At 48.0% G+C, this 12,418-nt stretch overlaps 1 protein-coding gene across 1 annotated transcript in view; it reads right to left on the reverse strand.

The window, feature by feature from the left end:
* Nucleotides 1-4,438: 4,438 nt before the first annotated feature.
* The window catches only part of LOC133771078 (spermatogenesis-associated protein 31E1-like), a 32,582-nt gene continuing 24,602 nt past the window's right edge, over nucleotides 4,439-12,418 (reverse strand). The window contains exons 2-4 of the mRNA XM_062206802.1: nucleotides 9,447-9,504; nucleotides 5,261-8,551; nucleotides 4,439-4,595 (exon numbers count right to left, since the gene is read on the reverse strand). Of these exons, the coding sequence (XP_062062786.1) occupies nucleotides 4,439-4,595; nucleotides 5,261-8,551; nucleotides 9,447-9,504 (3,506 nt within the window). The remainder of the gene's footprint in view (nucleotides 4,596-5,260; nucleotides 8,552-9,446; nucleotides 9,505-12,418) is intronic.

Genomic DNA, 12,418 nt, shown 5'->3' on the forward strand with positions numbered 1-12,418 from the left:
TGCAAACTGATGAAATCTTTGCTTAATATATACTAAATCGATCTTCTGTATATAAAGATAATTGAAAATGAATCTTGATGTGAATGGAATGGGAGAGGGAGTGGGAGACGGGAGGGATGCAGGTGGGAGGGAAGTTATGGGGGGGAAAAAGCCATTGTAATCCATAAACTGGACTTTGGAAAATTATATTTACTAAATAAAAGTTTTTAAAAAAACTATATAATATTTTATGGAGTTTTATTTTTTTCCATACAAAAACATATAATTCCTTCTTTCCTACTTTGATGCTCTGCCAACCATTGTGGGAGACGCAGAAGAAGCTCCTGGCTCCTGATTCAGCCCTGGTTGTTGCAGCCATGTGGGGAGTGAACCAGCAGATGAAAGACCACTCTCTCTCTCTGTCTCTCTCTCCCTCTCTCCCTCCCCCCTTCTCTGTAACTATGACTTTCAAAATAAGTAAGTTAAAAAAAAAAACTGGCAATCACAGATTTAGAAAATTTCTCCGGGCTAGGAAACCCAGCCAAAGAACATTTGGATTTTTTTTTTTTTTAAGATGACCACAATGTCCAGAGCTGGGCCAATTCAAAGCCGGGAGCCAGGAGTTTCTCCCGATCTCCCACATGGGTGCAGGGGCTCAAGGACGTGGGCCATCTTCCACTGCTTTCCCAGGCCATAGCAGAGAGCTGGATTGGAAGTGGAGGAGCTGCGACGCAAACCAGCACCCATATGGGAACTTCACCCTCTATGCCACAGTGCAGGCCCCCACATTGGATTCTATCAGTAGTACTTATTCTCTCAATGTTCCTGGAAATACAAATAAGTGAAATACAAAGAAATGAACATTTAATTCACTCCTTGTAAAATTGGGATTCTTGAAGCCAGGCATTCTGTATGTATTTTCAGTTATGCAAACATTTGCAATGGTGGACTGTTATAAAACAGATATATGTGGAACTTATGCAAACAAAAGCACTACCATAAAAATAATAACTCTCATGAATATTTTTTGAATTTTGGATGAATCAAGAGTGGGGAAGATGTAAATGCTTCATCCTTTATTTAAAATGTGTATTTTATCTACCGTAAACATTTGAGTTTAAAACCAACAATGCAGGGCCAGCGCTGTGGCGCACTGGGTTAATGCCCTGGCCTGAAGCACCAGCATCCCATATGGGCACCGGTTTGAGACCTGCTGCTCCACTTCCTTTCCATCTCTGTGCCGTGGCCCAGATAGCAGTAGAAAATGGCCCAAATCCTTGGGCCCCTGCACTAGCATGGGGGACTGGAAAGAGGCTCCTGGCTCCTGGCTTCAGATTGGTGCAGCTCTGGCTGTTGCAGCCAACTGGGGAGTGCACCAGCAGATGGAAGACCTCACTCTCTCTCTCTCTCTCTCTCTCTCTCTCTCTCTCTGCCTCTCCTCTCTCTCTGTGTAACTCTGACTTTCAAATAAATAAATAAATAAATGTTTTTTTTTAAATAAAGTGTTAGAACACTTCATCAAAATAGGATCACAGATTCTTGGAAAATAATTGTCACTTCACTGAAGCAGAGTGATTTAGCCAGAACTATAAAGTGATTACTTTTATAAGTATGAAAATGATTAAAAAATTTGAAAGAAAATAAATGAAAAATCCTTGCACAATTCACAATAGCTAAGATATGGAATCAACCCAGATGTCCATCAGCTGTTGACTAGATAAGGAAATTTTGGTATATATACACTATGGAGTGCTACTCAGCTTTTAAAAAAAATGAAATCCTATCTTTTGCAACAAGATGGACACAAGTGGAAACCATTATATGTAGTGAAATTAGCCAGTCCCCAAAAGACAGATATCATATGTTTTCCCCAATCTGTAGTAACTAGTAATAGAGTACCTGAAATGTAATGTATTGGAGTGAAATAGGTGTTTTGCGATTTGATGATTGTTTACAGCCCTTGTTTCTTCCATTGAAGAACAGTGTTTTGTTTTATTAATTTTCTCTTCATACTATTTGTTGAACTCTTTTGCTTAGTGTAGGATTAACTACATGATCATTAAGTAAACTGAAAATAGATCTTTGTAAAAATTAAGAGTGGGAATAGGAGAAGTAGGAGGAAGGGTTGGAGCATGGGTAGGAGGGAGGTTGGGGGAGAGTGTCACTATGTTCCTAAATCTGTATATTTGAAATGCATGAAACTTATATAACTTAAATAAAAAAAAATCTGTGCAAGTTCATCCTTATCAGATTGGTTTATGTTTCCTTCTGTCCTGGGATAGTTTTTTTGTAAAATGTGATAATCCTCTTCATATAATTGAAATTAGTTCAGCTTTCCCCAACACATACATGGTAGGAGCACTTTTCACCCCACAGCAGGGTTCCCTCTCCCAGGGCTGCTTGTCTGAACCTCCCACTTTGAGGGTCTTTCTTGTCCTCCTACTCAGTTGAGAATGCAGACATCTCTTATTTACAACGTTTTGATCTAACAAGGGTATGAAAACAAACCCATACAACCATTCTGCATGTCACTTCTAGTCCCGTAGTCAAGAACTAACATGAGGCAGTCAACACTTTATCATAAAATAGTCTTTGTGTTAGATGATTTTGCCCGACTGTAGACTGATATAAGTTTCTGACCATGTTGCAGTTGGGCGTGGGTAAGCTATGATGTTGGTAGGTTAGTTGTATTAAATTCATCTTCATCAAATATTAGGATAATTCAAAAATTTCATGAAAAAATGAAATTAAAATTTGGGTGCCAAAAACTTTGGATATCTATGCATAGTTTTTCTTAATATACATTTGCACGAACTTTTTGAATACCTCTTCTGTGTATGAATTTCAAAATACTTTAAGCCAAAGTAGAATTCTTTTTCAATTGCACTTTCCATGAAGTAGCCTCGTATTTTCAACTTCACATAGTTTTATTGTGATGAGGCCATTGTAAGTCAGGAGCACCTGCACTTAGCTCAAGCATTGAAAGAAAATCATTTGCAAGGAAATTATAGAGCCAGAGACCACACCCTCTGCTGTCACATCTCAACTGACAGGGACTTGCACATTGTGTCCCCTGCACCTTAATCACCTCTGCCTGCTTTATTTTACTGACATTCTTGACATGCCAATTATTCACTAAAATCACAGTATTTTCTGTCTTTTTGACATAAAAAATCAAACTTAAAAGCCACTTCCCACTTGCCAACATGTCTCAGTATCAAGGAATGGCATGGATGGGCGTTCACTACACTGGGTCACTCTGAAAACCGCAGGCTTAACTGGACCGGACAGGGATTGCTGAGTGAATCCCCTGGCTCTGTGGGGATCTCTGGCACAGGTCCTGGGGTGGTCTCTGTAGATGACTCGGGTGGGGGGGGTCCTCTGAGGAGATGTCTCTGGAGTTCTCTGTTAGAAGCCCTGATGGGGTCTGTGAATCTCTTCGAGAGATGATCCCTCTCTGTCTCTCTCCCTCTGTGGTCTCTCACAGAGGTCCCAGTCTCGGTGGGCTTTTGTCACAAGTCTCGGGAAGACCTCTGGAGGTCTCTGAGGGGTCTCTCGGTAGAGGTCTTTGTGGAGGGTCTTTGTCAGAAGTCTCCATGGGGCCTCTCTCAAGGCTCTCGGCGAGTATCTGCCTCCCTGTCCCTGCCCTTGCTGCATGTCATGGGGGTCAGGGACTCGCTGCCTCTTGTTTCTTACAGGCCCCTCCATTTCCTATGTTTTTGCTGAACAAGTCCTGGGATCCTCATCCAGTTCCAGCACATCCCAGAACATACCTCTTTGGTCTTGAGAAGCCAGCAGACTCGGGGCCCCAATCCCATGCATCCCCCTCCTGAGGGACAGATTAGCCCTGTTCCAGTTCCCAGCCCCTCTTGGGTCATCCACTGTGACTGCTGGGCACACCCTGGAGGCTGCCACCCCAATCATGGGACCCAGGCAGGACCTGGCCCAGGAGTGACCTGTGGGGCATGTGCCTGCTCCCCCTCCTTTCAGAGGAGCAGGAGCTGTTCTGTTACCATCTGTCCCACCGACCCCTCCTGCTTCAAGACCTTCCAACAAGGATTAGCCTTTTGGATTTACGCCAGGGCTCATTCCATGTGTGGCACGGCATGGAAAAGTGGAGAAATGGTACCTCCTCTCCCCATTTTGGGGCCTTCCCACTTTCCCATGTGGTTGGGCCCTGGGCAGAGGAAACCTGTGTAAGGAGCAGAGTGAGGACCAAGCTGATTCTACTCCTGGGCTGTCCCTATAGCCAGGCTCTACATTTTGGACAAGTCACCCAACCCCCTGTTTGTAACTGGGAGCCAGGTAAGACTTTCTTTGTGACCTCAGGCTGGCCCTGGGCACTTCTATGTCCCCACCTCTGCTCCAGGAGAAGTCCTGGTGCCACATGTACCTGCAAAGGTGGATGTACTCATCCTGACAAGTACTGAAGGCTTTCTTTTGCTTGTTTCTGCAATTGTCAATGAAAACCTAGGAGACAGTCCTGTGGCATCTGGAGTGAGGGTGGCACTGCGGTGACACTGTCACCCTGTCCCTTCTGGAAGCCGCATTCAGAAACACAGACACTGACCCTTTTCCCACACCCCAGAGCACAGCACAGACTGACGCCACTAAATCTGATGAGGAAATACACGTTTAATAGAGAAGAGTAAGTATATTCGTAGGTGGAAGCCATTAGCACATAAAGGATGTACCGACATAAGACTGAATAGGTTTCTGTAGCAGAAATTGATGTTGTTCTGGGAGAAAACTTTTCCCAGTGGAAAATATATGAGGAACCTGATATGTTGGACCAGATGAAACACTTCTCTGAAGAAGGCAGTTCCTGGGGCAAGAGATAGAGTGGCCCAAGGTACATGCCACTCCTGACCTGTGTTGGCTTTGGGTAGCTCGGGACACAGGCTCCCTGGGTGGGGAGAACTGGTGACTGTCCCTGTCCCTGATCCACATGCTATTGATAGGATGGCTGAAACTCTGGGGGGTTGCTTGGTGACAAAATACTGTATCCATCCCTACTCTCCTTGGCTCTGGGTAGGAGGGAGCCCTGTGGTAGCAGGGACACTCACCCAGTGGGACCTGGGTTTCCTCTGTGTACCAATTGAACTCTGAGGGAACATGTGCATATGGAAGCCCCAGTTGGTCCACCACAATCTTTCCCACAACTGTGGTGAGGGCCTGTGCCTGAGCCTCTCTCTTTTCTGTGAACAACCTGCCTAAGTGTGATCCTTGGCCCCCAGCAGTTGCTGATACAGGCCTGTCTCTGGGCAGGGAATCTTCCCACCGTGAGCCTCTTTGGGTAGGGGTAGAATGCTGCATAAAGGGCCTTATTATTTTTTTGTTGTGGCTTTCTAGTGGTTCTTGTCTCCTCTTTGGCAGGAATGGTGAAGACTTTTTAACCAGGGTGTCTCCTGTTTCCCTGTTCCAGGCAGGGTGGCTCATCCCACAGGCATGCGTGGCCCTTTGTCCTGCAGCTCTTTCTTCATGATCTCCTGGTCTGAGTCTCCTGCAGTCCTCCCTCTTGTCAGAAGGACTGAACATGTTGTTCTCACTCTTCCATGGGGATCTCACTTTTGGGCTCCTGGGCTCCTGCTGCCTCTGGCTCCACCCTGCCTTCAATAGGTGGTCGTGAAGCCCCTGGGAAGCTGATATGTTGCTACTGGACATGCTCTTTGGAGTGTCTGAAGAGGCCTGAGAAGCCAAGATGTCTGTGACGGGGTGCACCTCAACAGTGTAGTCTTGATAGACGATATCAGTGTCCTGGCCTTGAGGCTGATTCTCTGACTCCACCTCCACTTGGACTTCCACTTCATTGACAACCTCTCTTTCCAGGCCTGGCTGTCCTGTGCGGTAGCCAATAGGCATTCGTGAGGTTTGGGGGCATTGACCGTCCCCCAAAGGTTCTAAACTCAGATTCACGTTGATGGTTTGGGAGATCATCATGTTGGCTTCCCTGGTGGCTTCCCACGTGAGGGGCTTCTCCTCAGCCTCCAATGCACCCCTGATTTCTTTTGCCCCTGTAGCCTGGGATACTCTACTGATCTGCGTTTCGGGTTTGTAATGGTCTGGGGGGGCCAGGTGCCCAATCTCTTGAGGTTCATTCTTGGCTGTTGTCGTACTTTTCCTCCATGCTAGGCTGCCTCTCCTAGCTCCCTGAGCAGTCTTGCTCTGCTGGAATCTGTCCAGAAGGCTATTCTTGAGAGACTCACTAGGAAGTTTGGCCTCTTGTCTGGTTCCAGGGGCCTCCGAGAGCCTACGGGTGCCACCGGATGGGGTCACTGTCAGGGTCTTCTTGGCTTCCTTATACACAGAGGAGGGGGCGATGACAGGTCTCTCTGGGGGTGGAACTGACTTTTTTGCCATCATCTTCTCTCCTAGACCTTTGTGAGGGTCTCCTAGGGCATTGGCAGCCTTGACTTTCACGTTGGCCCCTGACTCCCGGGAAGCTGAAGAGGGAAATTTGGGCTGCGGGTGCTGTGAAACTTGAACTGCACCTGAGTTGAGATTTGTGTGCTTGAGGGTCTGGTAGTATAGATTCCACCCTCGCCTCACTGGAAACCTTCCAATGTGTGTTTCTAGCAAGTTTCGAGTGAAAGGATTGACAAAGTAGGTCTTCTGGGAGGTGTTCACCGAGGAGTTGTGACCTTTCAGGTCTGCTGGATTTCTGGGTTTCATGTGGGTGTTGTCATTGGGAAATGCAAAGTTAGCAGTAAGCCAGGATCGACGCACCCTCACAGGGATTCGACCCTTCTTGATCTGCCCCGACTTCTTTTCCAAATGGACTTTCAGGTCTTTTTTGAGATCTTCCTTTTCTGGGACCCTGGGTTTATAGCTCCTATCCTCATGCTTCCTGGGCTTGAAAAAGTTACGTTCTGCTTCCTCCTTGTCATCTTCCAGAACCTTCACTGAGGTGCTCTCTGGAATCCAGGGTAGGTCTTTGTTGTCATCTTCATCTTGCCCTAGAGCCTTGCTTTGTTTGTCTAGTTTGAGCCCTACTGCATCCTTTCTGTGGAGTCTTCTGCATTGCATGGGCTCCACTGTCTTCACATCCTTGATGCTTTTACCTGCAGAGGGCAGGGACGGCTGTGAGCAGCCTTGTTTTTCCATTCCCTGGAATGGGCAGGTCCTTGAGAATTTGCCCCGAGGGTGCAACAGTTTCTGATGTGGTTGGATTCTGTAAAGGAAGCCATCCTGGGGTTTATCTTTGAGAAGCCTTGCTTGACTTTGTTGTTCAGACTGCCTGTGGAGCTCAGGGCTGATAGTTTCCCCAGGAAAGGCAGAGGTGGACTTCCTGGTTTGGGAGGCCCAGCTGCCCTGGGGGAGGCTGGGTGTGGGTTGGCCAGCACCTTCTTGAGGGTTTTGGAGAAAAGAGTGAGCAGCCCACTTCCGCTGTAGTGGCATCTGCAAAGGCCAATCCATTTCTTGATTGTCAGTTGGGATGATAGAGCGAGCCTTATCCTGGGAGGTAGGGCAGGACGATCTACAGGTCCTACCCTTGTGTAGGGAGGGGCTTGGTAGGCTTGGGAAAGAGCAAGGGAGCTGGACTGGGGTCGGCACCTGACGCAGATGTATTGGCAACTTTTCAGTCAGAGGTTGGGGTTGATTCAAATGGTTAGGAGGCAAGGGTTGGGACTGGGAAAGCAGTGGAGGATCTGAGGGCTGAGTTTGAACTGGAGAGGAACGAGAGTTGACATTGAACCTAACCGTGGGAGCTCTTGAAAGGGAAGGCCCCTTAGAGACCCAGGCCGTGGCCACTAGTGACTCGCTGTGCAGAGAGGGGAGGCCCCAGAAGAGCTGGCTGCATTTCTTCTCTAAGTGATCCCCAAAGACCGGGGGGGCAGAGAGCCGCTGAGGCCCCTGCAGCTGTGTGCATTTGTGCCTTGGTCTCCAGAAGAGCTGTGGGGTGGTGCTGGGCTGCTTGTGACTCAGTGACCTCAAGAGAGCTCCCAGAGAACTCAGAAGGGAGCCCGGGCGCATCTGGCCCAGCAGGGACCCCGTCTTCTCTTCTGCTTTCAGCATCAGCTCTGCTCTCCTGGAGATGAGGATTTCTAGCAGCCTCTGGACATCCGGGTTGATGAAAGGAGGGCCGCCAGCCTCTGCCTGCCCGCGTGCGGCGTCTCCCCAGGGCGAGGCCTCTGGTGGGTGCTGGGAAAGAGGCTCTTGCCGGCATCTGCCATGTGGTGAGGTGAACAGGAGCAAGGCCTTGGCGGTCGGCCACCACCAGGAGAAGAATGCAATGGAGCCGCTTACGCGGTCCAAGCCCTTTGTGGCCGTGCCGAGAGAGGCCAAGCAGGAGTTACCTGGAGGGGCGCTGTCTGGGGCAGGGCCTGCTGGGGTGCTCTTCATGTCAGACTGGACTTGTTGAGGTCTTTCTGATGGGCGGGAGGCCGGGGGAGGAGGGTGCTGGGTTAGCAGAGCCGGGGAAGGCAGTGGGGACGAGGTGACAGGAGAAGCATCTTCCTTGGGCTCCCCATGATGCTGGTGGCCCCCAGCAGGGGCTGGATTGTGTTCATCTCCCTGGAGGTCCCGACACAGAAGATGAGAAGCGCTGTCATCAGGGAGCTTTCCCAGGTGGCTGCAGGAGACAGGAGGCACACGATGCAGCTGGGAGCAGATGGGACCGGAAGCCCTGACCTGCCCGGGGGGGATGGATGCCCGCAGCCCGGGGCCCCTCCACTGCCCCATGCCCTGACTTCATGGAGCTCTGGCTCTCCCTCACTCCCGGGGTACACTCACATCCCATGTCTGTCTGTGGTCTCCCCCTCCCTGGGTGGGACGCTCCAGGCCCTGGACTCATGTAATGGGTTCTGGCAGGATAAGGACATGGACCACAGCAGAAAGCTCCTCACCTTTGCAGAAGGGAAATGAGCCCTCGAGCCTCCTTCAGTTTCTCCAAGCAGTCTCTGCAGGCTGGAAACCAGGAGACTGGGTTAGGGTGCAGAAGGGAGGGGCCTGGGATTCTTCCAGGAGGCCGAGTGGAATGTCCCTTTTTAGGGGGACCCTGGGAGATCAGACTCTGGAGCCCAAGTGTCAGTGTCCAACCCCCAGGTCCCTGGCAGTGCGAGCAGTGCACACCAATGGCAGTGCTCTAGCATTTAGAAAGTGCTTCCACATCCATCATCCCCTGGAATCCTCACCACTGCACTGTGGGGGAGAAGGGAGGGGCTCCTCTCAAAGAGGGATTAGCCTTATGGGAATGATGCACTGGTCCACTGCTCCACTCCAGATGCAGGCAGTGTTGGTCCACTGCAGCCCACAGTGCCCCCTACTGGGCAACACTCATTTTCTGGCTCACCATGGCTTCCTTAGCAGCAGAAGCCTGAGGATTCCTGGTGCTGATTTCCTTCCCAGGACCCTCCCTCCCCCGTGGGCCCCTGCCACTGACATCCATAAGATGTGGTGCTGGTCCCTCAAGGACTGGCACGGTCTGGTCACCTGTGGGGGCTTCAGGTGGACGGTCAGGGCCTTACCTTTCAGAGCTCTGCTCTTCTTCCTGCTCTTGATTCTCCTCCTTGTGTGCCCTTGACACTGAGAAACAAGGAAGAAAGAGGGGGCTGGGACCCAGTCCTCTCTCCTTCCCTTAGACAAGCTGCAGACGTTCAGTGCTCATGAATATCATGTCTTGGCCCTTTTCGCTAAAGGATCTCCATGTTCTTTCCTTTTACTCATTGTAGAGAAGATTAATTTGAGAGAAATAGACAGAGCCCCCAATCACTTGTTCACTCCCCAAGTAATTGTAGTGAGCCAGTCTGGGACAAAGCTGGCAGCCAGGAACTGACTCTAGTGCTCCTGTGTGGACTGCAGGGTCCCAACTACTTGAGCTCTGACTGGTGCCTTCCTATGATACACATGGGTAGGAATCAGAAATGGAGCTCGGGCTTGAACCCAGGCACTTTGGTGTGAGATGATGTTGTCCCAGCTAGAGGCTTAACCACTATGCCAAGTGCTCTTCCCGTACTCATCTTTAAAACAGAGGAAATATTTCCTGGTTTTCTTCTTTGAAAAGCACAGAGGAGTGTTCTCTGTGAGATCTGCTAGGAGGACCTTGGTTCGCTGTTCCTCTGCTTGAGGGAACCAATTTGTCCGTGCAGTGCGTGTGAGCTGCCAGGGAGGAGCCTGCTGCCCGAGGCCAGCTGTGACTCCAGGCTCTGAACTGAGGTCCTCACTTCCCAGCACTGCCCTCGGGTCTGCCAACACCGAACAAAGGCTCGGCTTCAGGACACCTGACCCAGGAGGCCCCTGAGGAGAGAGTGCTCAGGGCTGTCGTCCCCCAGACATCACACTGTAGGCAGCAGGCCTTGCCTGTTCCAGGGCTCAGTGTTTGACTTTTGCCCCAGTGCCCTCCAGCACACCCACAGGGATGGCCCGGGAGCGTCACACAGAAACCCCAGAAGCACCTGATGCCATGAAGGGTGATGTTCCGTCCCGACGTTTCCCATCTCAGAAGTCTCTAGATGCTTTTAAAACGTGAAAATAAGAGTAAAAGCAAGAAAAAGCCCTTGTCTGTTGGGTTCTGGCCAAGGGCTCCTTACCTTCCTGATGGTCCCCTTTCTCTTAGGAGGTGGTGAGGGTGGAGTGCTGTGGATGAATGACAGGAGGAAGAGGCCCAGGCCGCACAGGAAGACAAGGATGATGTTTGTTCCCCAGGAGGTGCAGCTGAGGCTCTGCCACATTGCACCAATGCTTTTCTGATTTTCCATCCTCTGAATCACTCAGGCAACTGAGTCCTTGGAGTTCCGCTTGGCAGAAGGGAGCAGGCCCAGGTCTGCATCACAGAACTGTGGCTTCCTCATCACAAAGGACTCCTGCGAGTGGGGGAGGGGTGACAAGAGGCTGGTGGCAGCCCCTCCCCCACCAGCTGGGCCTTCTAGGAACCTCTGTCCAATTCCGCCTCCTTAACTTATGGAGACCTTAGTCAATTTTCTATTCTTTTCACCTTGAACCCAGATACTATATGGTTCCCTTTATCTAGAAAATTTTGGCTTGAACTCCCCAAAGTTTTTTACAGCTTAAACGTCATTGGGCTCCTCTGAGAACACATTTTAATGGTGTTTTATCAGACAACATGGTGTACATTTCCATATTTCTTCTTCAGCATATATCAGTTGCATTAGGCCATTGAATTTTTTTTTTTTTACAGATAGTTCCTTAAATCTAAATCTACAGCATGTGTTATGTCACGCTAACCAGGTATCTCTCACCTGTTGCAATCCTTACACCCTTCCAGTCCTGATTGCATTTTTGTCTTAGAACCTGGGATGCGTGGTCATTCCTAAAATTTTTATTTTTTCCTTGCTGTTGATATTTACCATTATCCCTCAGCCTGAGCTCTAGGAGACATTACATTAACTCTCTCTTTGCTTAAAAGTGTGCTGTGTTTTGTGGAAGTAACGTGAGTGTTCCATTTTTGGAAAACTTACTGTGTTCGACAACTGAGGACAAGGCATGGGGTGAACTTGTTTCTGTAAAGCAAAAACCAAACCAAACCAAAACAAAACAAAACAAAAAAAAACCCATACCAAACATTATTGAGAAGGTGGTCCTTGTGTGTAACATTGTTCTGTCACATGAAAGTGGTGCAAAGCAATAGAATGGAAGCAACGCCCGGAAATTGTTGATTTTTAGTTTCTTTAATGACACCAGTGTGGCTCAAAAGACATCAAAGTAGGTAGAACCAATGAATCAGACATTCTGTAGTAATTAAATGTCTATTATTCTTATATGATCTCTTGGATCATTTTTGCCATGAGTTTTTCTGAGATTTTCAATGGATACATGGGAAAGTGCTTCTGATGGATAATAATGGATAATAAAAATCAAGTTTGACACTTGATTTCAGAGATGTAGAATGTTGGAAAAAACTTTTCTGGAATTGAATGACTTTTCTGTAACACACCAGGCAAATGAAGCCTCAGGACAACCAGCCAATGTGGAATAGAGAGAGTGAAAGGCAACTACAGGGAAAACAGGACCTCAGCATTTTTCACTTAGGACACATGTGAACTGAATAACTTATAGTCCAAACAAATATTAATCTAGAAAGTTTTAACAAAGTGAACAACAAAATAAGCCACCTGGTAGTGGATTATAACATAAAAAACCAAATAAATGTCCTTGAGTACAAACTAATATAAATAAATCATCGGCAATAAAAATAAATTATAGAAATAACAACAAATAGTAAATATGAGTATTTCTGCTGTTTTTTCAAAATTATTACAAAAATAGAAAAATATAAACTGAAAAATGGCAATGATAACTTACAGGGGAAAATAACTCCTCCATTTTACAGTGATATATTTTTATCAAAAATATTTTATTTTCCCTCAATTGTCTTTATGTTCTATACTTTCATGTTTTAATTTTGTGCCTCTTAGAATGTTTACATGAGCTCATATTTCTTTATCACAGTCAGCTTGTTGAATATGATTGCTTGTGTTTT

This window comes from Lepus europaeus, chromosome 12 (genome assembly GCF_033115175.1).
Source record: "Lepus europaeus isolate LE1 chromosome 12, mLepTim1.pri, whole genome shotgun sequence".
Taxonomy (NCBI): domain Eukaryota; kingdom Metazoa; phylum Chordata; class Mammalia; order Lagomorpha; family Leporidae; genus Lepus; species Lepus europaeus.